Genomic DNA, 23507 nt, shown 5'->3' with positions numbered 1-23507 from the left:
AAGAAAAAAAAGGGAGAAATTGGGGTGGTCATTCAAACTACAAAACCCAAACCGTTTCTAAAAACCAAACCGAATCGAACTGAAAACTTAGTTAAACCGAAAAATATGGTTTGATCCGATTCGAAGAAAATTTGAAACCGAATCAAACCATTTTTAACTTTTATATATTTAAAAAAAAAAGAAAAAAAAAAACCAAATTTAAAATCGAACCACTTTTAATTTAAAAAACAAAACTGAATTTAAAACCAAACCGAACCGCTTTTTAATTAAAATATATATATATATAACATAAATTTTTTTAAAATGTCAAAACCGAATTTGAACCCAAACTGAACTGCACCGAACCAAACCATTTCCACCCCTAGGGGGAAAGACAAGGCAATGTTGGAGAAGAGGAAAGAAAAAATCAAGAAAATAAAAGCAATATTGTAACTTCACGTGATCTGACATCAACTAAAAGACATTTGGCATTTTTTTTTTTAGAAACTAGGTCATTTGCCATCTTAGACCTTTAAAATAGATTTTTTGTGCAATTTTCCCAAGATTACCAGATTTATCACCTGTTACAATTGAGGTGTTAAGATGTATGAATAATTGACACGAAATTCTAGCAAGAAAACTCAGTATGGATACGGACCTTGGCGATTTCAATGGACCGGCCAGAGGTTCAATCAATCAGAATAACGAGAGGAAAGATCAACTCTGGAAAACTCATTCAATGTTGGTGAAGTTCTAAAATAGAAGTTGAATCTCAATCCATCCTTGAACGAAGAAATCTTAAAGCATCCTGAGATCAATAGTGAAGAAACCGATATCCAAGAACCCAATGAGGATATACATTCATCACGTCAACAAAACACTGCCCAGAATTTGGATCAACAATTTCCCATGGCTACAACAGACCCAAGAATTCAGCCAAATCCTGTTCCTATTGATGGCAGTATACAGAGGAAGTGGAAAAGAGCACAAATTTACAAAGTCCTGATGAATTGTCTAGACGTTTTAGTGAAAGAACGTCTCTCTAACTCGTAGATATCCGGCGGTGGTTGATAAGCAACCCCGCCAGAACGAACGAATATGTTTTGTTGGAATAATGTTAATGGATGGGAGAGTCAAAGGGCATTCCAAACATCCGAAATCAAGTAATTAATTTCCATAATCTCCATGTAATTTTTCTTCTTATCAGAAACAATATGTAAGTTTTGTGAGAATGGAGCATTTGAAATTCTTGAAAGTATTACCTTAATAACAAAAAACATTTAATAATTGAATTTAATATTATACACGGATTCAAACTAGTGACTACCTAACTAAAATTTAATATCCATTGAGTTCTCTTGGTCTTCAATAACCGGTTCCTTTTGTTGCCAAACAATGCTTTGCTGTATGGTATACCAACAATATAAACAAGCAGTCAAACTTGTGCAGCATCCAGAAGAAATTACTCCCTTAACATCCTCACTTTACATTAAAATCAATTGTGGTTTCTAGTTTGATTTTCAGTCCATCAGATATGATTCAGCTGTGAGAGGCATTTTCATTTAAAGTTAACCCACATTTCTACACTATATCATCAATTCCAGTAGGAAATACAGATCTTCAAGAACAAAATATTCCAATGGGCTAATGCTTACCTCCCCCGAAGTTATATCTATTGAATACCATTGACAAGAAAAGGTCCGAATTTTCAAATGCCATAATAACAATCTTCACAGGATGGGGAGAAGGCAATCGGACCTGAGCACCAGAAACAGCAAGCAACCATATGACTTCAGGATGATTTTACCTTGGCCAGCTCGAACAAGACATTGTTGAGAGGTTCACTTAGCTTGCTTCTTTTGCCCTGCTTTGCATGTAATCATGTTGCAATCAAATAAATGAATAAATAACAATCATAGCAACAAAATTCTAATGATGCATACGCAATCTAACAGTGTGTAGGAAGCATCTTTAAAATGTTTGACTAATTAACCATGTTTTTCAATTTTTTAGTGTGTTTGACAATATTTAGATGTATTTTTAAGGTCCTTAAGAGCATTTGAGAAACATCTAAGAATAGTTTCAGTTTAAAAATATTACCTCCGAACAAGGGGGAGCCAAAAAATTTCTTAGGGAGGAGCAAATTTTTTTTATTCAACTTTCAATAGATATAATATTCAATCTTAAAAGTTTTTGGGAGGAGAAACAAGAGAAGCTACCAAATCTTAAATATTTTGAATATACTTTTAGAATTACAACATACTAAGAGGGAGGCAATTCCAAATTTACCGGAAAAGGTTAGGACAAAATTTTAATTATTTTACTATCACTCTTTTAAAGTCTTCATTTTTCTTCTTTACCCATACATTTGTAGTTCTTTTATTATATATTTTCACATTGTATTGTAATTGATCACACGTGCATACTTTTTACCCATTAGCAAATCCCTAAATTTCAAGTAAAGACTTAGTTGTTGTATTTATAAACTAGGACGACCTACTTGATCTAAGAAAAATACAAGAGGACCAAATAACAGAATAAGTACAAAAACAAAGTGTGTTTTTTTAGTTCAACAAGTAGAAGTGAAGATTTAACCCTCTAACCTTTTGATTCACGGTACAATGCCTTAGCCAATTTAGCTATGCTCAGGTAGGCAGAAAAAAAATGTGTTTTAATTACAGAAATCATTAAAACTTATACCGTACCTTCAAGGACGGAAGAAGAGCAAAAACTTCATCAGTAGTGTCTGGGCAGACATTAGCAATCACACATATCTGAATTAATATTAATACTAGGTAAGTTCATTATTTGAAAGAACTAATTTTGAGAAAGGCAAAAAAGAAGATAGATATAACTACCTCACTTTCCGTTAAGCCATGTTTCTTGAGGGTTCTAGAACTTTTAGTTAAGCACCCAAATGAACAGACTAGAATGAAAACGAGCACCAGCTGGGTTGATATAAAAGCATACTTCCACAGTAGTATATAAATTGATTCCATCCAAAATAAAGAGATACAAAGAAAAATTTACAATACAATCTAATGGGCCTATTCATCAGATCAAGGATACTCAAGAACTGGTCTAACTGACTCAGAATTTACATAGTGGTTGGCTCTTTTAGCATATTGCAATCCCCTATCAAACGACCTAAGATAAAAGCAATTCAAGTTCGTAAGCATATGAAATTATTCTTTCAAATACATAGTTAATAATATTGACTCACGTGGGGATTTTTATGGTTGGATCAGCGGATAGAAGAACCATCTGATCTTGGATTCCCTGTAAAAGTTGTGCAGCCTCACAGTCCATAAGGCATTGGCATTTAACATTCTTGGGAAGTTCTGCATGCCAATTTAAAACCAAAACAACAATAAACAGCATAATTTGATTAGCATACCCTCCAAAAATTTCATCCAACAAACAACTTCATACCAGGAGACATACTTCTCTTATCCCGTCAGTAAAATAAATAAAAATAAAAATAAAAAATATGGCCTCAGAACAGAAAAGAGAAAACAGTCGGTTGGCATACAAAGACTGATCTTCCATGATATGAATAACAGCAAAAACTGATACATTCATGACCATGTAATACCAAATAAAACCATAGTCGAAGTCAAGGCAGTACCCACCTTGCTCAATCTTCAATTCTAGTGGTTGGGGTTCCTTTGCAGCAGAAGCCTTCGTATTTACACCTTTTCCTCCTTTACCCAAGTCACCTACGAGCCACAATTGGAAAGGAGAGAAAATTTGTATTAGCAGAAAAACAACAGATGAACTCTGTAGAAAGATGAGTAATATAGAAAATAAAATGAACATTTAAAACTAGTACCATTTTTGCCACTGTATTTCATTGAAAAAGTACTCTGCGCATCAACTGATCCTGTATGTACAATTACATCCGAATTAAGTAGTTTTATATAGGTAAGCACATTATTTTCAGACAGATAATTGATTTAACATTGGCCCATCAAGTGATTTGCATAACACAAGAAATATCACTGTTATACATATATATATTTAAAATAAAAAAAAATAAAAAAAATAAAAAAAAATAAAAAGACTATTGACCTTGAGCATCGAATTGGACTTTCCTTCCCTTCTTTAGCTTCGACAAACTATCATCCTTTCCTTTAAGAGAAGCTATGCAACAAGTCAGGAAGCATTTGGATATATATTGGGCAAACAAACAAAAAAAATGTGAACAAGAGAAGAAACCGTGATGCCTAAAAATAATTTCCAGTGATGCTTAATTATCCTAACCCTGATATACCTCGTTTAAATGCCCAGTTCCATAGAAAATATCACTAATTATAGTTTAATGATGTATTCCTGTAACCTATGATCCATTTAGCAAACTACACGCATAATTCATCGAAAGCTGGAAGCAACAAGGGTTCACAAATTTGCCGTTCTGTACAAAACAGTAGTGATAGTAGCACCCAAGAGGTTCTCAAAACAAAATCTTGGTTGAAGATTGAGAAGTAATTAGAAGAAGAGTGAATTCAGTAGCGTCAGAAGACATTAACGATACGAACCATCCTTGAGAGCGGAAGATTTGAGGGAAGACTTTGCAGGTTTTTTCTGCACTGGAAAACCCTTTTCGCCTTTATCCGACATTACTGAAAATTGTTCCCTCGCTTCACTGCAATTAAGCTCCAAGCAAAACCTACTTCAGAAAACCCAAATTAAGGCATTCATGAGATGCTTTTCTCAGTTTACAAATCAGAAACTGAAACATTATCTTTCCTAGAACCAAAAATAGAGAAATATAGGAAAAAAGAATCGACAGAAAGTAGAGCAAAGAGGAGTAAAATAAGAAGGAATATGAGAAGAATGCAATGGTGGACGTGGATGGAGAAAAGGACCTGTTGGTTGATCGGAAAATGGGAGAATCTTCCCTTTCGTCTTGCGCAACGGGACGACTGACGAGCCTGGTTTCAATTTTCAATTCTCAAGGATTTTTCAAGTAAAGAGCCCAATTACCAGTAAATTGAAATTAGAAAAATAAAAATTGCAGAATTAATATTTAAATTATACTTCTTTTTTTTTTTGGAAGCTGATATTTACTTGAATTAAATATCACTGGGTCTCAAAATTTTATTTCGATATTTTAAAATGTATAGTTCAACAATATGCGAAGGGAAGGAAGTGGTGGATTCAAACCCCTATATTAATTATCTCTGGCTTTTATTAAATTACACATTCTGTTTATAAAAGGAAAATTTTAAAAAAAAAAATTACTATAGAAAAATGTACAACTATTTAGAAAAATAAGAAAAAAAAATACTAATAGACTTTTATCATATAATATTAATGATAGACTTTAATATGTTCTATCATTTTCTTAAAGGTATTGTAATTAAAGTGTGGGATGAGGGAATCGAACCTCAAACCTCGAGATTGATAGTACAAGCACATTTTTTTTTGTGTAAATGGTTTCTTTTATTTTTCTATTTCTAAAAATTTTCCTAAAATTTTTATAATAATTATTTAATGATAAAAATAAACTTAGATATCTTAATCAAAGGTATCTAACTTAGATTTCTATCCGCGTCTATCACATAATATTAATGATAGCCTTCAATCTATTTTAACGTTGATAGATACTAGATTAAATTTTATTATTTTGTGTAAATGGTTTCCTTTATTTTTTTCTATTTTAAAAATCCCCCAAAAGTTTTTATAATACTTATTTAATGATAAAAATAAACTTAGATATCTTAATCAAAGGTTTTCACAAGTCTTCTTTCAATATGCCAATGTGATTCCAAACTTTTGTAGATTTTTTGACCGGCAACGATCGAAGAGGTGCACATTTAGTAGTTTATCCATTTGCGGAATAATCAGACATATAAAAATAATTACACTATCATTTGAAAATATAGCAGGAGATGAGATGTTTTTGAATTATAGCAAAATGATGAATGTCACGTGAGTCCAATTTTCTAAAATCCTAAAATACCCTCATCATACTTTTAATTACAGTGTTATTAATTTGACATATTCATTAATGAGACTGTAATTAATTGCTCTTATCCCAACAGACTTTCAACATCAACTAATTTCGTCATTTCAAACGGATAATTTGCCATAAATCTCGTGATTTAGTAGTTGTTTTGAATTTTAGAATAAAGTTTAATAGGTGTTTTGAATTTTCGAATAGTGTACATCAACTAATTTTCAAATATTGTTTTGAAATTTGAAATATCATATTATATCAATTATCCTAACTAAGATTTGTTATTTATATTATACTTTCTATTAATCTTAATCAAGATTCACGGGTTTTAAATTATTTTGAACGTTATATTTATTATCCTTTTGTTTCAACCATAAAACATTAGAATACAACACGTAGCTCTAACTTTCTTCATCTTCTATTTTCTTGCTATCACTATTCGATGGTAGGTGGTATGGAAATAATCGCTATCATGACTTCCGATTTATTTAGATTCTGTTGCTTTGAATACATCTTTTTCAATTTTCATCCTTTTTTAATTGATTTTATTTTTTGCTCTCAATCGCCGACGAGTCTACCTTGGAGATTTGACTTAATCGATCAAATCCAATGTGATTCCTAGTTTTGGCCAAAGTGATTCCTATTGAGCGTGAAAAGATAGGCCAAGTATATGGACGATGTTGGTATTAGCTATTTTGCCTTGGGGTTTTAAACCCACCTTGATGGATTTGATCATGGAAGGATGTACCATCGTCGAATATGGTTTGGTTAATTGATTAATTGTATTGTATTTGTTTTTAAGTTTGTTTAATATATTTGTTGGGCATATTTTAGAAATTAATTACAGTGTATTTGTAAGTCACATCAATATTTGTATAGCAAAAAACTTTCAAAGTTCAACTTTCAAAAAACCTTGGATGACTACACAACCAAATTACACCATAACTAATTTTCTGTTTCTTTTATTTATTTTCTCTTAAAATATCTCTCCTATTTTAAATCATCAATTATTTTCTCCTAAAATATCTCCCCTATTTTAAATCATGTTACTCTTTTTTTAAATATCAAAACTAAACTATTTTTTTTTTCAAATATTATTTTATTATTTGTATCTTTTTTTCAACTTATTTTATGTTTTTTTCATTTTGATTTCTTAATTAATTTGAAAAATCTATACAAACAAATATCGAACTTTTTTTTATTAATTTAAAAAATAAATCCATTTAAAGTAGTAGAGTGGAACTGGAGTGATCACTAGTGGCTCTGAATAAGCAATAAATGAAGCCAGTCGAGGAGTGAAGTATTAGTGGAAGGAGAGGGAGCTATTTTTACAAATGGAAAGTTAAAATTTGTTATTTTCTTGCTAACCCTGGTTTGCTTCTCATGCCGAAAGATCTTATTGTCTCAATAGTTATAAGCTCACTCCACCCACTTGATGAAATTGGGGAATTAAACAACTTAACTTCAATAGTAAACAAGTTTGCACATTTATTGAACAACTTCATCTTCTACTCTTTCTCTATTTTGTATATTTATTGATAAACTTTATCTTACAACTCTTCACACTATACACAAACTTTCTAACTCCAACATAAACTCAACTCAATGCCCGCAAACACTCCCTAGAGATCAACCTAAGAATTTTTTTAAAAAAAAAATAAAAAATCAAACTCATGATAACTCATATGAGAATATATCCTTAAACTAATTGAGTTATATTAGATTGTCATGTAGAGATAAACATATTATCGATGAACTCAAATTGGCAAAATGTTATGGTATTGAATTCGACAAATTACGAAGAATGTTGATACATTTCAAGTTATTAACAACATTGTTGCAAAAGTCAGACAACATGACAAAAACACCCTTCTCACAAACTTGTCTCCAAATTTTATATTCCATTTTTTAAAATTTTATTTTAGAAGGGGGATTCCATTTCGTGGCTTTTTTTAATTTTTAAAAAAATATGTATATCATAGTATTACTAAAGATATATTACAGTTTATAACTACAATATTACAAAATATAATATCAATATATTCAAATTCGATAATACTGCTAATTATTGTTCAATGAAATGCAGTAAAAAACACAGGGCATAAAGATAATCACTTTCAGGTTGTACTATCAGTAAAAATCACATTTAGAAATTGAACTGATGGGTTTTAAAGAAGAAACAAATAAAAAATTATAAGAACCAAGCGTTAAAAATACAAAAAATGCACAGATCAAAATCATAAACCTAACTACAATTTATACTTGGAATTTCGCTTAAACTGGGCTCGGATTCAGGTGAATTGCGAGCACAACAGAACATTTCCAATTTCGTTCAACAAAAAGAAAGAAAAAAACAGCTACAATCATATCAATCAAATTCAAAACAGAACTTGCAAGCCAAACAGTCATTGACATGTACCAATAAAACTCCCCAATGAGAGACATCTCACGTATCATCTACTTGCGAGTGAAACACGAAACTTGGGAATGTGGTCGTGATATCCCTGCCAGTGCCAATATAAAGTGTAAGAGTATGTTTGGAATGACTTTTTTAAGTGCTTACAAAAGTGTTTTTAAGTGTGAAATAAAAAATATTCTTAAGTACTTGAAAAGTCATTTCATTTCAATCTGATTCTAAAATAACTAAGCAAATACCACTAGAATGATGGATAAGTCTGAGATGTCTTTAGGAAAAAAGTAATAAAGCACTTCCAAGATAAAATTGATTTAGCTATTTCTGATTTTAAAAAAAATTAATAATTTAAGAGTAAACACCCTCTTGGTTAATAAGGGAGGTCAGAAGATGCAGCTCACTCACTTGAGATATTGGAGAGTCATATTCTTCAAAAGTGATGGATGCCTCAAAACAAGGTTTCGCCACTCTTCCTTGTCAATCTTCCCATCGTGTTTTGTGTCAGCTTCTTCGAATGTCTACATAATTAGGAGGTATCCAGGTATTAATTTCAAGAACAGAAACACATCTATGGCCATATAAGATATCGTTTAATTTTAAATAGACAGCACAAAAAATTGCACCTGATAGACATATTCAACAAAGAAAGCGTCAATAGAACACAAACGGTCAAGAAACTCCAAATAAATGCTAATGAAATGGTTTGCACTTTTTCAGTGTTCCTCTTGTCTATATGAAAGAAATTCCCCTCTAGGAGACAGGACCGAGAGGGCATCTGCTAGACTGCTAGAGTCCAGCTTCATAAAATTTCTTGTCTAAATTATTGCGTATTTTGAAAAGCTCAAATGTTTTCTGGCACTTGCATATAATCATCAATAGAGACATGTTTTTGTATTCAGAAATAAGTGTAGACATCTCAATCAACTGTAACTCAGCAGATCCAGAATCGAAGTAGTGAAAATGGAATGAAAAAGAATCCACATGAAAGTCAGCAGATGGGACAATTAAAGTTAAAAGACTAATAGTCACAAAATATTGAAGGTAATGCATTAAAAACCCACTATTGTTCCCTTTTAGTTAACCACAAAAAGACTATATGTAACATAAGTAATCAGATTATGAAGAGAACCTTGTCGATGATACTTTCTATAACATCATCTGACAGATTCATGCCAGATTCAGCAAGCGTAGCCACAACCATCTGCTTTACCTACACAACATTATATTGTATAAATGATCACAATTATTGAGGAAAGCATTTGGAGAATGGTACCCATCGGTAAGAAAAAGTAGTGATAATATTGAAGATGGAAAGTACAAAAAAATATTTAACCCCAACCTCATATTGAAAAACCATAACTTTAAATGGCTTGGCATGACATGATCTTCATGTTTAAAAACATCAAATATAACGCTAAAGCATCAATGAAATTTGACCTTTCAATTTTTAACTCCAAAAATAAAAGAAAAGATTTCCAACAGAACACTGTAAGGGCAAAGAGGCTGTTTCCTGTCATGATACAAGTGTCTCTTCTATAAACTAGAAAGTCAACAACCCAACTTCAGAAAGTATCAACGTCATTGCAGGTCAAGGTCAGCCTCTGGGATAATGAAAAGATGGGCGAGGATTTAGGTGACAATATAGAGTTCAGATTCATGGGAAGATCTCAAATACAACAATTTCTGATCATGTAGTAGAAAAGAAGAAAAATATATTGGCTCATTTCTCAGGTATACAAGGAAGAACTAAAAACTGGACTACGTCAAAAGATTCTGTACATTCTTCTCTAAAAGGTCCTATGGAGTAGACGATAAAATGCATAGTTGATGGTCATTACATATCGATTGATATTATCCATGTAAAATGTTCAGAAACAACCATCAATTAAAAAGGGCAGCCTGCTAACAATCAGTTTGAAAGTGGTCATTGGTCACTGGTCAGCATCTATGCCATGTAATTGTTCAAATAGAGATAAAAAAAATGGCGTTGGATAAGTTACCTCCTGTCTCTCAATGAATCCTTGCTGTTTAAGATTGTATAATTGGAAAGAAACTGCAAATTATTATAAACAATAGATCACAAGATAACCAAAGCAAAGTGATAAGAAAAGCCGACACCAAGAAATTAACTCCAACAACTATAAAACACCAGTTAGTTGTTTTCCTTTTCCAATGGAATGTACAAAAACAAAGGGATGCAACTGTGTATTAAAATTTGATAAACCATATATAAAATATTAGAGTGAGATTTTCCTTGGTGGAGGTACATGTGAAAATTAACATCGAGAAACTTACACTCAATTTTATCATCAATGGGGGCATTGGGGTGAAAGACAGAAAGAGCACGTGCAAATTCTTCAAAATCAAGTATCCCATTATGCTTTGTGTCAAACAGGTCAAAAACCTATAATGTTGAATTACAGAAGTCGTGAGTAGTAAAATCCAGAAAATCAGCCAGCAAATGAGTGGAATAATTTGTACCAAAACAACGCCTATTTGATAGTGATAATAATGTCCTAAAATAATAAATACACCATTTCTCCGGAAGCACAAACCCAACCCCCATAAAAAGAATTGGAAAAGAATCTGATTTGATTAGGCAACTTGAATTCTTCTTTAGCTTTTTTTAACTGCTATCTCTGGTTGAACCACAGATATGCAGAGCATTATACAGTGAGGTGCTAACTACTGTTCTGAAAGTGCTAAAAATAATGCACATGCACATGCATTTAGAAGGTAACTAGTGCAAAAAGTGCTAAATAATAAAAGTGAAGCAGTGAACAACCTTGCAAACTGACAAGGTAATCAAGTATATTTCCCTAGAATGACAACAAGTAGTTGTCAAACTGCCCAAGACTTCAATCACGAAAATGTATGATTGGGGACATTAATTTCAATCAATTAAATGCAGCAACAAGACATTGATTAGAAATATTAGGACCATTTAACTTCATTGGTAGGTAAAAGAATCAAATAACATATGAAGGGCCGTCTGAACCAGTCAAATTATAGTGGATATGGAAATAGAACCAAAAAAAAAGGTTACCCTATCTGCAAATAAGCTCTCTTTTTTGTTCGTTTTGAACAGTGCCAGTTGAAATTCTTCCTGCAATATAATACAGAGGGAGAGTCAAAACAAAGCAGGGGAATGTGTAGCTCCATGAACAGATTATCATCTTGCAACATGATTGAAAACACTATATTCAAGGGGAAAGTAAAAAAAATATTGAAACAAAACAGTAACTCCTCTAATTGCTGTTACCTTATTGATCAGCCCATCGTCAATCACTGCACTACTAATCTTCTTAAATAGTTCATACAATGCCTCTATTTCACTTACACTGACTGCAATAGAGGAAGCAAACGACTTATGACTGCAAAAATTTACAAGCAAATAAAAAAAGTGGAAGTCTTATCGACACAAATGAATCCAGACTGTAACAAAGAACAAAAGGGAGGAAGAATCCAAGATAAAGAAAAGTACTAATTATTAAACATATGAAAAACAAGATATGAAATGGAATCAAATATCCACGCCAAGAAATCAGATGGATAATAGTGTCTGTCAGGCATCAAGACTGAAAATTCTAGAAACATACATACTGTCTCCCTTGCAAGAGCTTCAGGATCTTGAAGGCCCCTGGGTTGCCTAGACGTATCTGCATCACAACAGTTCGCTATAGCAGCACAGAAATGCTTTATTCCCTCTAGGCATTGAACCATGATCTTTCACAGATGTCAAAACACTCCATACCTGTCCCAAAATTTAGTTAAAAGAAATGTTCAAACAATTTTGTTGAAACAAGCTCACGGCTAATAAACATGACAACCAATCACCAAGTACCGCATAAATCATAAACCCAAGAATCATAATTTCATCAACGCATAAATCATAAACCCAAGAATCATAATTTCGTCAAACAGACATGATTTATCATAGGGAGATTTTATGATTCAGATTACTATAGAAACTTATCCTCCATTCCCAAATCGACATCAACTTCTGGGCAGTAAAGCAACATCAAAGCAATGAATCTAGTTGGATAATAACCAAAATGAAAATAAACGAGAACGAATTACAATTTCATTCAAATATCGTTTAAATGAAATGCCAATCACGATAGCAAACAACTCCGATGAAAGGTAAAATCCCGGATGGCAGCCTCTCAATCAGAAAAAGAAACAATCGATGGAGCAATAACATGTTAGAGAAAATCAAGGGTTTGGAACAAAATTAGGGCTTGTAAACAAATCTGAGAACTAAACAAGAGATTACATTAATAACGCTTAAAAGGAAACGAGAAAACACCATGAAAAAAGCTGAAAAGGAAGATGAATATAGAGATGTAGAGAGTAGGGATCTTCTTGTTTTACCTTTAAAAAATCCGGAGAGAGAAACCGTTGCAGGTTGAAGGCGAATTTGAGCCGAGATTCTGATACATGGCTAACTAATCCTCGTTTTCCTCAAAAATAATTTTGAAAAATAAGAAATTGAGGTTTTTTTTTAAAAAAAAATTATTTTATTTGTTGTTTTGTTACTAAGAGGAAGGACGGCATGTATTAATATGGAGAAAATTCTAATTTCTATTTCCCCTCAAATTTTTCTCTCGTATATATTTTAAACAAAAGTATAGAAAAGATTTTTTTTTTTAATTTTGATAAATATGTTTTAATTTAACTGATGCTAATGATAATAATAACACCAACAACGTTTGTTGTTTTCTTCCTTCTGTATTTTGTGAAATGCTTAGTTGTACCTAACATAATGAAGAAAATTTCATGAGTGTGTTAGTCATTTAAATTTGTAATAGGCTTAATGTTAAATAAAATTGGAAAGAGTATAATGTTGAATTTGTTTTTAAAAGTAAATGACCATTTTTTTAATAACGCTATAAAAAGGGAGGTTTTTAAAAGTAATAAAAAAACCTAAACTATTTACATCAATAGCAAAATTTAAACTCAGTCCAAAGTAAATTAAATAAATGGAAGAAAACCCAGCCCATGGTAGTGAAATACCAAAAATATCCCTAGCCCACACGCGGATAACCCACAACCCGGTAATTAATCGGATTACCCATCAACCGGCATATCGCCCACACCCACCTCTTCTTCTTCTTCCAATGGTTTCTTCTTCATCAAACAGTGCACGATAACAATCTATCTCGCCAATTGTTTTTATTCCGCTACTTCTCCTTCTTTTGTTGGTCATCTTCTTCTGTTGCTTCATTTTCATCTTCTTCTTCTTCATCCTCTATTGCTACTGCTCAATTTACTTCTCCCATTGCCGTTTCTGTTGCTTCTCCTTCAATGTTACAATCTATTATCAAATCTGTTGGGGTTTGTGCTCTAAAGTCTCGTGTCCAGTAGTTCGTAAACAACTTTATATGAACACTTGTGATGTATAATATAAATGATATTTACTTCACTACTTGCTTTCCTGCATGAGACAAAGGAAGCCAATTTTCTTACTCGGTGGGAAGGTAAATGTTGGACTTTTTCTCCCTCTCAAAAGAATGTTTATTTCAGCTATATATAGAAAAATAACAATCACATTCGATGAAGCCTCACATCTGACTTTGCACATTTAGATTTTACCACAAACCAATAAACTTAATATCCCTGGTTATCTGTATGTAACTTAAGCATGTATGTGGTAACATACAAGTGGATCATGTCTTGAGTGATAACCAAAATGGTCTGTAGTATATGGCTATAGGAGGAAAACTTTATCCTGGTAATGCTACGGATGCGGCCCGCTTTGTGGAATGGTCACAAATGTTGTGACTTTTATGAATGTCTGATCCTAATTATTCGTGTAACAGCCATTTGATCCCCATCAAAGTCTACATTGAATCCCTTACAAACTAATGGATGTAAACAAATAGCACGTCCTTCCACTAAAATAGGTTGACATGCGAGCGGGTCCGTCTTATACAAAAAGTTTGTATAAGACCTGACCACGAAGTGTTAACGTCTCGTTATATAACACCGTTCATAACTGAGACTTCACTTCACTAGGATGACCATAGATAACATGACCTCAATCCTAAGTGAGTTGGGAACTCCTACCATTGAAGGCGTTCCTTTGATTTGCATAGGTGCGAATAGCCAGAACGCAAACTCAAACCTACCATTTTGGGGATTCATTTGATTTGGGAGCTGGGAACTTAGCTTCAAAAGATGGAATTCACTCCTTCCCCGAGGCAGGAGTAAGTAGATAGATAACTCCCTTAAGGGTTGTTTCCAGGGCTTGAACGATGTGGTGCCACACACTTTCTCATGGCCCGAGAGGTGTTCACACATAGTAGGACTATGTTGTATTGTTCATTAGAGGGATCAGTGGTACTTAAGGAGAAAGATGTAAGTATAGGGGCAAAACAGTAAATTGGCCTGCTATAATTACGAGCATCTGTGAAGGGTCATCATACTAATGATTGGTTATATACAATGGACATAGAAATATATTATGGCAAGAAGAGTTCAACCGTCGGTCTTTAGTGAAATACCTGACAGTTAACGGATGGTGGATATCGTGACTAAAGAGTTTAGTCAGCTATTCACGTACGGTTGGAGCTTCGAGACATAGGTCCATAAGGTTCTATTGGTAGCTTGGATACAAGTTGAGAGTCAGTTTTTGGGTAAATTTGAAATGTTCAAATTGACAAGAGGGAGTTCGATTATATATAATATAATTGAACAAGTTAATTAAATATGATATAATTAACTTTATGTATGAGATACGTTAATTTGGAAGAAATTGGATATAAATATAATTTATATCTAGTAGAGAAAAAATATTATAATTAATATATGATATTAAATTATAAGTTATGAATGTGATAATATCACATTCATTGGACAGTTATAAAGGAAATGGAAAGGCGTCTCTTCGTTCTAAATAACGGAAGAGTGCATTATAAATTGTAGACGGTGTGTTGGTCTCAAAATGCACGGATATTGTAAAAAAGATAGTGTCATCGTTTAGAAATCAGTGCCGATATGATATTTTACATATACGATATACGATATTGCTAAGCGATCGCATACCAATTACACCGTCGCGCGCTATTATCTAAATGATCGTTTAGCTCCCGGTATTTACTAAACGATCGTATCTAAATGATCGTTTTGAACGATCACTCACCCTTTTCCTACACGATCGTTTGGACAATCGTTTACCTTTTCCTACACGATCTTTTAAACGATCGTTTACTTTTACTATACGATTGTATACTTCACCTAAACGATCAAGCATATTATCTATGCGATAAACGACTGTATCTCCCACTTACTTGATCGTTGTGTACGGTCGCTCTTCCTCCTTTCCTCTACCAAATCCGAACAAAGCCCACACTTTGGATTCTCACTCCAAGAATACTGAGGGCTCTAAGTGGTGTTGTCTTCTCCATTTCCTACTGTCCAAGTGGTGACTGTTCAAGGTAAACGGTTGGGCTTCAGACTCGCTGTGAAGAAAAAATCTTCATCTAGTATGATTTCTTGATCCCTTTAGCATTATGAAAGTATGTTTGAATGTATATGCGGTAATTCTGTCACAATGAATGGGAAAGATCTGCTTCCGCTCGTAGGTACTCTTGAATAAGAGTTCATTCAATTGGTATAAGAGCACCCAATTTTCTAATATTCTAATTCATTGCTGCAAAAGAATTGTAAATATGTTCTTGGTGGGTGCATTTCTACACTGTTTAATCGTTAAATTGCTATAGATGTACAGATTTATGGATGTTTTTGTGGATATTAGCCTCAGTTTGTTTTAATTCTTTTACATTTGCGATTGTTTATAAAGGCCCCTGCATTTTTGGGAATTAATAATCGTTATTGAGCTTGTATTCAAAGTCTGTTTGAGTTTTGAATCGTTCGAAAAGAAGATCAGAGCAAGCATTGTGGTTCTTCGAGGAAGGTATGCGATCAAGTGTTGATCGCATCATGCAGACGATGGGGAATGCGATCAAGTGTTGATCGCATCGTGTAGTCGATGGAGTACGCAATTGTTGTTGATCACATCGGTTAGACGATGGAGTATGCGATCGCTGTTGATCACATCGGTTAAATGATGGAGTATGCGATCAAGTGTTGATCGCATCGTGCAGTCGATGGGGTACGCGATCGCTGATGATCGCATTGTGTAGACGATCGGGTAAGTAATCAAGGGTTGATCGCATCGTGTCGAAGATTGGTTACACGATCACTGAGTATCAGGTCGTGTAGAGACGATGTGATGCTCGTGTATTGCTTAACGCACGTGCACTGGACGATCGTTTAGGGCAGCAAGCTTTATCGCTTTGTAACTAACTAAACAATCGCTTAGTAATGCAAGGTAAATCGTTTACCTGACGTCGTGTTAAGCGATCACATAGACGATCGTTTTGTCAGTGATGCGTTATTTTATGATGTGGAAATGTGGATGAAATGTGATGATGAAAATACGTTGAGCACTCGAGTTTTTTAAGTGGAATCCAAGTGTAAACCCCACTGAGTTCCTGGTAAGTCTAGGGTCGAACTTAGGGACTTGTGAAAACAGGTTGCGGTGGTAATTTTTAGAAAACTTTGCGGTAATCGGTAACTCAATTAATTGTAGGTTTGTTGGTTGATTGCGGTAATGAAAAATAAATAAATGCGGCGGATTTTGAGAAAAGTCTGATTGTGGGATAGATGCATTGATTCTGCGGATGAACGGGTTGAGAAGGTCTTTAGCTAGTGTTACTTGGGAATGCATCAGACTATGCGATCATGCTACAACCATGCACAGCAAGTCATTTTCCAATGTAAATGCGATGCTTCTAAGTCTAGGATGCATGTTGAATTCAAAAGTATCCATAGAGCTTAATATTAAGTCTCTACTTTTTTTTCTATGCGATGATGCAAGATGCATGAAGGCAAGGTGACCGCACACAATCATATCCTATCTCTAGGATGCATGCGATGCGTTAATAGCAAACAGTGCTTATTTCTAAGCTTCTATCTCTTGATTATACGTTCTAATCTGGCTCTCTCGAACCTAGATTCTAATATGACCTTTCCAAGCCTAGATCCTGTCCTTAGACTACCCTCCTAAGTATCTTTAATCGACGAATGAAGCATACATAATACAAGATAATCACATGGAATGAAGATCCCTAGTTAAGCTAGCTAAGCGCTTCTCAACCCATTCGACAGATTTAGCTACTCATACGTAAATAACAGAGAGTGAACAGATATAGAGAAGTAAATTCCATTTTTATAAATGAGTTTGAATACAAAATAACAATGGAAGTTAAAGGTAGAGAGCCTGCTAGCAATCCCTTGTTGCCCAAGGCTTTTACACTGGCAACTCTATTCGGTTCAAAAGATATTCCTGCTTCCACAGGAGTCAGCCCTCTCTCTAATCTTGAAGCTTCCAACGCTCTCCCAAACTTACCGGAACGATCTGTCAGCACAACCTCCTTCTCTTTCGTCTGCCTTAAAATAAAAGAAAATCTAAGAACAAGGCTAAACTATGAACAGAACTTGTGAACTCGGAACTTTCGAATTGGTGAACCCCTTTTCTGAAGGATGCCTTTGGTATTTATAGAGCTTCGAGGTGAAGGCGGCTTCTTTCTTATGATTGCACAGATGGGATGGTTTTAATTCCCTGACTGATGTGCCGAATATTTGTCACCGAAAAGCTGAATGTACTTGTTATCGTTAGCGGTTTTCAGCTTAATTCGGAATCGACCGTCATCAGCTTTCTGTCCCATCGTGATTAATTATGCCTTTCACCCAGATGCGCCCACCAAGTTGCGCTAACTCTATGTGACAATCCTTCTTGAACAGATGTTTGTGAACACAAATGACCGCAAAGCCTTGTGGTAATGTTGCGCTCGACCAATAATTTCTTATAATCGCTCTTTTCGCCTTGCGTCAACGCATATTCTGCATAAAAATACAAAAATCAACTGCTTCTATGTGATGAATGCATGTGATCATAATATTATGAATTTGATGCTTTTTGGACACAATCTAACATATTTTATCAATGCAAGCCAACATTGTTTAAGAACTTAGCACTATGATAACGTGCCTTTCTGCCTGTTATCAATCAACAAGCTTCATCACTTAGTAACTGACTAAATGATCGCTTAGTAATGCAAGGTAAATCGTTTACCTGACGCCGTGTTAAGTGTACGCATAGACGATCGTTTTGGTCAGCAAGCTTCATCGTTTAGTAACTGATTAAACGATTGCTTAGTAATGCAAGGTAAATCATTTACCTGACGCTGCGTTGAGCAATCGCATAGGCGATCAGGTTTCGTTGCCTCATTGTCGTCTACGCGATCATTTAATTTTGCTTCTATCGTCTAGTTTGTGTTGGATGATCGTCTACCTACGACATGTACTACACAATGGAGTCTTCTTGATGGTTCAAGACCCAGTTCGCCTGTGAATCGATTTGCTCGATGAAAAATGTAATAGATAGGGTTATTTCATTCTGGTTTTGTAAAGGCTCATCCCGATCCATTAATCCTTTATTTATTTATTACATGCAATGTATGTTTTTAATATGTCATATGGTATGCACATATAGTTAAATTCTACCTTAGGTCATGCATATTCTCTTTTTTATAAGTGTTATAATTTAGAGAAACATGTTTTAATTTACATAAATGCATGCTCATGCATCATATAATATAAGGGTTATATTTATGTATGCTTTATTTATTTTTTTAACGTTATATTTATAAGCGTTATAAATACTTCGTTATGTGGGATGAGTGTTTTAGTTGTTTATTTTATAAATGGTTATAAAATGAAATTAGAACTAAAATAATTAGTAAAAGATTAATATGTAGCAAGGCTATCTATAATAGACCTTTTGTCGAAGGCGGGTTCTGTCTAGGCTGGGGTATTTAAGATGACAGCAACAGAACACCCTTACCTAGGAACCTACCTGGAAAGGTAATTTAGATAGATTTGATGCATGCATGCAAACTAAGGCCAGTCTATTAAAGAGTTTAATGTGACTACTTGGATTTTTAAAAAAAAAAAAAAAAATTCAAAGACAAAAGTTATTTTTTAGAAAACTTTATAAATGACTTAGATCATAATCAGTAGCCGAATTGACTAGGTTAATAAACCCCTAGGTAGAACATTAAGTGGGAGGTTCTTAGGGCATTTGATGCCTCATTTTCACCTCTCGTGTTTCTCCCTCATAGTCCACACTGTGAGATCTACCCTCGGCCTCAGGACACCTTTGGCGTGTTCCCCCAACGAATGGTGTTTGAGTAGGTCAATATCAAGGTGAAAGGAGAGAGTGTTCATAGTAAGTGGGAGCGGGAAGTGCGACAGCATATCCTTCGGTCTCTCTAATTGGATTGAATAAAGTTTCTGAACATCGCCTCGTGGCACCTTGGGTGTGTCCCCCTATAGGATGGTTGTTTTGCACGTTTCTTTATTTGATCTCTTGTAAGAGGATAAGGTTACTCAGTTTCTTAGCCTAATCTATCTTTCCCCTACGGTGAGTGCATTAGGGCGGGACTCTGGAGACGAAAACGAGGGGTACACTTACGCAGGATTGTTAAGGGTTAATTATTCTGGACCAAACAAATGGTGGCTATTAGGTTTAGTTCCAAGAGTTGGTTCTGCTTAATGGTTGAGATTGTTTCATCCTAGTGAAGGGCCATCCGATCACCCCACCGGTGAAGTTTCACTTAGGGTACTTGGAATATGTTTTGCTAAAAATTAATTGGTTAATTAAAATGTGGTTTTTGCAAAGTCTTATAAAAGGTTATTCATTTTTTTTCCAGCAACGATTTTTAATGGCATCATCCACTATCAATTTGCTTAGTACCGAAAAATTGAATGGCCAAAACTATTCAAGTTGGAAACATATGCTCACGATGATACTCATCATCGAGGATCTGAAGTTTGTCCTTATGGAGGAATGTCCTCCTATTCCACCTTAGGACACTACTCGAAATGTTCAGGTAGCGTACAAGCATTAGACACGGGTAAATGAAAAGGCCCAAGCCTATATTCTGGCCAGTCTTAGTGACGTGTTGGCTAAGCAACACGAGTCCAAGGTCTCAGCTCGTGAGATCATGGAATCCCTGTGGGGAATGTTCAGACAGCCGTCTAAACAGCTCAAGCATGAGGCTCTGAAACACATCTTCAGCTCTAAAATGGAGGAAGGCACCTCTGTTCGTGAACACGTGCTGAATATGAGGATCTACTTTAACGTGGTAGAGATGAATGGGTCTAAAATCGATGAGGGTAGTCAGGTTAGCATTATCCTGCATTCATTTCCAGAGAGTTTCCTCCACTTTGTTAGCAATACGATTTTAACAAAGTGGAATACTCCCTTACCACTCTCCTCAACGAGTTGCAGACTTACCAATACTTGCTGAAAGTAAGGAGAAAAAGGGAGGTGAGGCAAATGTTGTCTCATCCTCTAAAAGGTTTTATCGAGGTTCGATCTCAGGAACAAAGTCTGCACCTTCCACTTCTAACTCTGGAAAGGGGGAAAAGAAGAAGAGTGGTACAAGGAAAGGGAATGCGCCTGCTAACCCACCACCTATCGCCTAGAAGAAGCGTCCACCGTCGGTTGAAAAAGGAAAATGTTTCCACTGTGACTAGGACGGATACTGGAAGAGGAATTTTCCTTGTTATCTGAAGGAAAAGAAAGCTGCCAAGGCTAAGGTCAAGGCAGACATAGGTAAAAATGATTTGCTTGTATTAGAAACTTGTTTAGTGGAGAATGATGATTCTACTTGGATATTAGATTCGGGCGTCACTAATAATGTATGTTCTTCTTTTCAGAGGATTTGATCATGACGACAATTGGAAGCTGGTGAGATGACTATGCGAGTAGGCATCGGGCACGTCATCTCAGCTGTGGCAGTGGAAGACATCCAGTTTACTTTACAGAATAGGTTTCTTATATTAAAAGATGTCTTTGTAGTTCCTGAACTAAAAAGGAACCTTATTTCTATAAATGTTTGTTTACAATTACACTATTTCTTTTAAATTGAATAAAGCGTTTATTCGTAAGGATGGTGTTGAAATTTGTACAGCTAAACTGGAAAATAACTTATATATGCTAAGATCTTTAGCCTTAAGTTCCCTCCATAACATAGAGATGTTTAAATCTGTCGTAACTCAATCTAAACGTTAACGAGTTTCTCCAAAAGAAAATGCCCGACTTTGGCACATTCGATTAGGGCACATCAATCTCAATAGAATTAAGAGATTGGTGAAGAATTACCCTCTAAGTGAGTTAGAGGAAAATTCTTTACCGGTGTGCGAATCTTGCCTTGAAGGTAAGATGACTAAACGACCTTTTACTGAAAAAGGTTATCGAGTCAAAGAGCCTCTTGAATTAGTACATTCTGACCTTTATGGTCCTATGAATGTACGAGCTCGAGGAGGCCATGAGTACTTTATCAGTTTTACTGATGATTACTCGAGATATGGGTATGTCTATTTAATGCAACGAAAGTCTGAATCATTTGAAAAGTTCAAATTGTTTAAGGTCGAAGATGAAAATGCTTTGAATAGACGAAAAAAAACACTTTGGTCAGATCGAGGTCGAGAGTTTTTGGATTCTGAGTTCCAAGACTATTTATTAGAACATGGAATTGTTTCCCAACTCTCGGCACCAGGTACACCTCAGCAAAATGGTGTAACAGAGAGGAGAAACAGAACCTTGTTGGACATGGTTCGTTCGATGATGAGTTACGCTTCCTTATAGGACTTGTTTTGGTGTTTCACAGTGGAGACTACGGTATAAAATCTCAATTGTGTTCCTTCTAAGAGTGTTATAAAGACACCTCTAGAGTTATGAAACGGGCATAAAGCTAGTTTACCTCACTTCCGCATATGGGGTTGCCCGGCACATGTGCTTGAGGCAAATCCTAAGAAGTTGGAATCACGATCGAGGTTGTAGGCTACCCTAAAGGTACACAAGGAGGTTACTTTTATGATCCGTCCGAAATCAAGGTGTTTATTTCCATGAACGGTACTTTCCTAAAGGAGGATCATATCAGGGAGCATAGTCCACGTAGTAAAGTCGTGTTAAATAACTTTTCCAAAGAAACTATTGAAGCTTCAACAAGAGTTGTTGAAGGATCTGATTCATCAACCAGAATTGTTGATGATAGTTCATCTGGTAGGCCGATTCCACCTCAAGAGTTGAGGAAACCTCAACGCAGTGGGAGGGTTACGAACCCGTCTAATCGCTATCTAGGTTTCATGGAAATCCTAGCAATGGTGACAGATGGCGACGTTGAGGATCCGTTGTCCTATAAAAAGACAATGGAGGATGTTGACCGAGATGAATGGGTCAAAGCCAATCTCGAGATGAAGTCGATGTACTTAAACTCGGTATGGGATCTTGTAGATCAGCCTAATGGGGTAAGACCTATATGTTGTAAATGGATCTACAAGCGCAAACGGGGTGCTGATGGGAAGGTGCAAACCTTCGAGGCTTGACTTGTGGAAAAGGGTTATTCCCAAGTGGAGGGAGTCAAGTATAGGGAGACTTTCTCACCTGTTGCCATGTTAAAGTCGATCCGCATGATAGTGCATCGAGGTTACGTGATTGTCACGAAGATCGTCTTGGAGAAAAACGTTGTTTATTCGTTTATGAAGGCTCTCACGGCTACAGTGCTTGAGAGTCACCATTAGCGCATGGGTCTACGGGACTGCCTCCGGCTGGACTAGGGCAAATGGGAGATTTTGTTGCATTGGGTTTTTATGCCCTAGTTTATTGTTTTGTACTTGTTTACTTGTACTCCCCACATCGCTTTAGGACAAGTGGGAGATTGTTGGGGTTTGTACCCTAAAGTCTCATGTCCAGTAGTTTGTAAACAACTTTGTACGAACACTTGTGATGTATAATATAAATGATATTTACTTCACTACTTGATTTTGCACATTTAGATTTTACCACAAACCAATAAACTTAATATCCCTGGTTATCTGTATGTAACTTAAGCATGTATGTGGTGACATAAAAGTGGTTCATGTCTTGAGTGATAACTAAAATGGTCTGTAGTATATGGATATATGAGGGAAACCTTATCCTGGTAACGCTAGAGATGCGACCTGCTTTGTGGAATGGTCACAAGTGTTGTGACTTGTCACAGATGGTCTGATATTGGTCATTCATGTAGGGGACAG

General features: G+C 35.1%; 2 protein-coding genes across 11 annotated transcripts; both read right to left on the bottom strand.

Annotated features, from left to right (window-relative positions):
• Nucleotides 1–1237: 1237 nt before the first annotated feature.
• LOC120072672 (DNA-directed RNA polymerases IV and V subunit 4-like) lies at nt 1238–5002 on the bottom strand. 5 transcript variants are annotated; one of them, XM_039025109.1, is made up of 10 exons: nt 4848–5002; nt 4518–4648; nt 4051–4122; nt 3812–3862; nt 3612–3698; nt 3203–3320; nt 3049–3126; nt 2838–2871; nt 2685–2753; nt 1238–1843 (listed from the first exon to the last, which is right to left on the bottom strand). In XM_039025109.1, the coding sequence occupies exons 2-10, from the start codon at nt 4597–4599 to the stop codon at nt 1772–1774; spliced, it is 663 nt and encodes a 220-aa protein (XP_038881037.1). In that variant the 5' UTR covers nt 4600–4648; nt 4848–5002; the 3' UTR covers nt 1238–1771. The 5 variants fall into 5 exon arrangements, with proteins under 5 accessions (XP_038881037.1, XP_038881040.1, XP_038881038.1 ...); XM_039025112.1 differs by having other exon boundaries at nt 4051–4110; XM_039025110.1 differs by having other exon boundaries at nt 4518–4651; nt 4848–4967.
• A 3105-nt stretch (nt 5003–8107) lies between these two features.
• Nucleotides 8108–12879, bottom strand: LOC120072579 (calcineurin B-like protein 3). 6 transcript variants are annotated; one of them, XM_039024970.1, is made up of 9 exons: nt 12729–12879; nt 11954–12108; nt 11617–11699; nt 11401–11460; nt 10650–10758; nt 10355–10407; nt 9484–9564; nt 8760–8872; nt 8108–8445 (listed from the first exon to the last, which is right to left on the bottom strand). In XM_039024970.1, the coding sequence occupies exons 2-9, from the start codon at nt 12075–12077 to the stop codon at nt 8388–8390; spliced, it is 681 nt and encodes a 226-aa protein (XP_038880898.1). In that variant the 5' UTR covers nt 12078–12108; nt 12729–12879; the 3' UTR covers nt 8108–8387. The 6 variants fall into 6 exon arrangements, with proteins under 6 accessions (XP_038880898.1, XP_038880901.1, XP_038880903.1 ...); XM_039024973.1 differs by having other exon boundaries at nt 11617–11728; nt 11958–12108; XM_039024975.1 differs by lacking the exon at nt 12729–12879 and adding an exon at nt 12664–12718 and having other exon boundaries at nt 11617–11728; nt 11958–12108.
• Nucleotides 12880–23507: the final 10628 nt, after the last annotated feature.

Source organism: Benincasa hispida, chromosome 3 (genome assembly GCF_009727055.1).
Source record: "Benincasa hispida cultivar B227 chromosome 3, ASM972705v1, whole genome shotgun sequence".
Lineage (NCBI taxonomy): Eukaryota > Viridiplantae > Streptophyta > Magnoliopsida > Cucurbitales > Cucurbitaceae > Benincasa > Benincasa hispida.
This window is presented reverse-complemented; position numbering and strand designations above follow the sequence as displayed.

Coding starts and splice junctions, on each gene's coding strand:
- LOC120072579 (XM_039024970.1), bottom strand. CDS start 12,077: ATGGTTCAATGCCTAGAGGGAATAAAGCATTTCTGTGCTGCTATAGCG. Junction 11,461..11,616: donor ACGATGGGCTGATCAATAAG/GTAACAGCAATT, acceptor ATTATATTGCAG/GAAGAATTTCAACTGGCACT. Junction 10,408..10,649: donor CATTGATGATAAAATTGAGT/GTAAGTTTCTCG, acceptor AATAATTTGCAG/TTTCTTTCCAATTATACAAT.
- LOC120072672 (XM_039025109.1), bottom strand. CDS start 4,599: ATGTCGGATAAAGGCGAAAAGGGTTTTCCAGTGCAGAAAAAACCTGCA. Junction 3,127..3,202: donor CCAACCATAAAAATCCCCAC/GTGAGTCAATAT, acceptor CTTTTATCTTAG/GTCGTTTGATAGGGGATTGC. Junction 1,844..2,684: donor CTCTTCTTCCGTCCTTGAAG/GTACGGTATAAG, acceptor CATGCAAAGCAG/GGCAAAAGAAGCAAGCTAAG.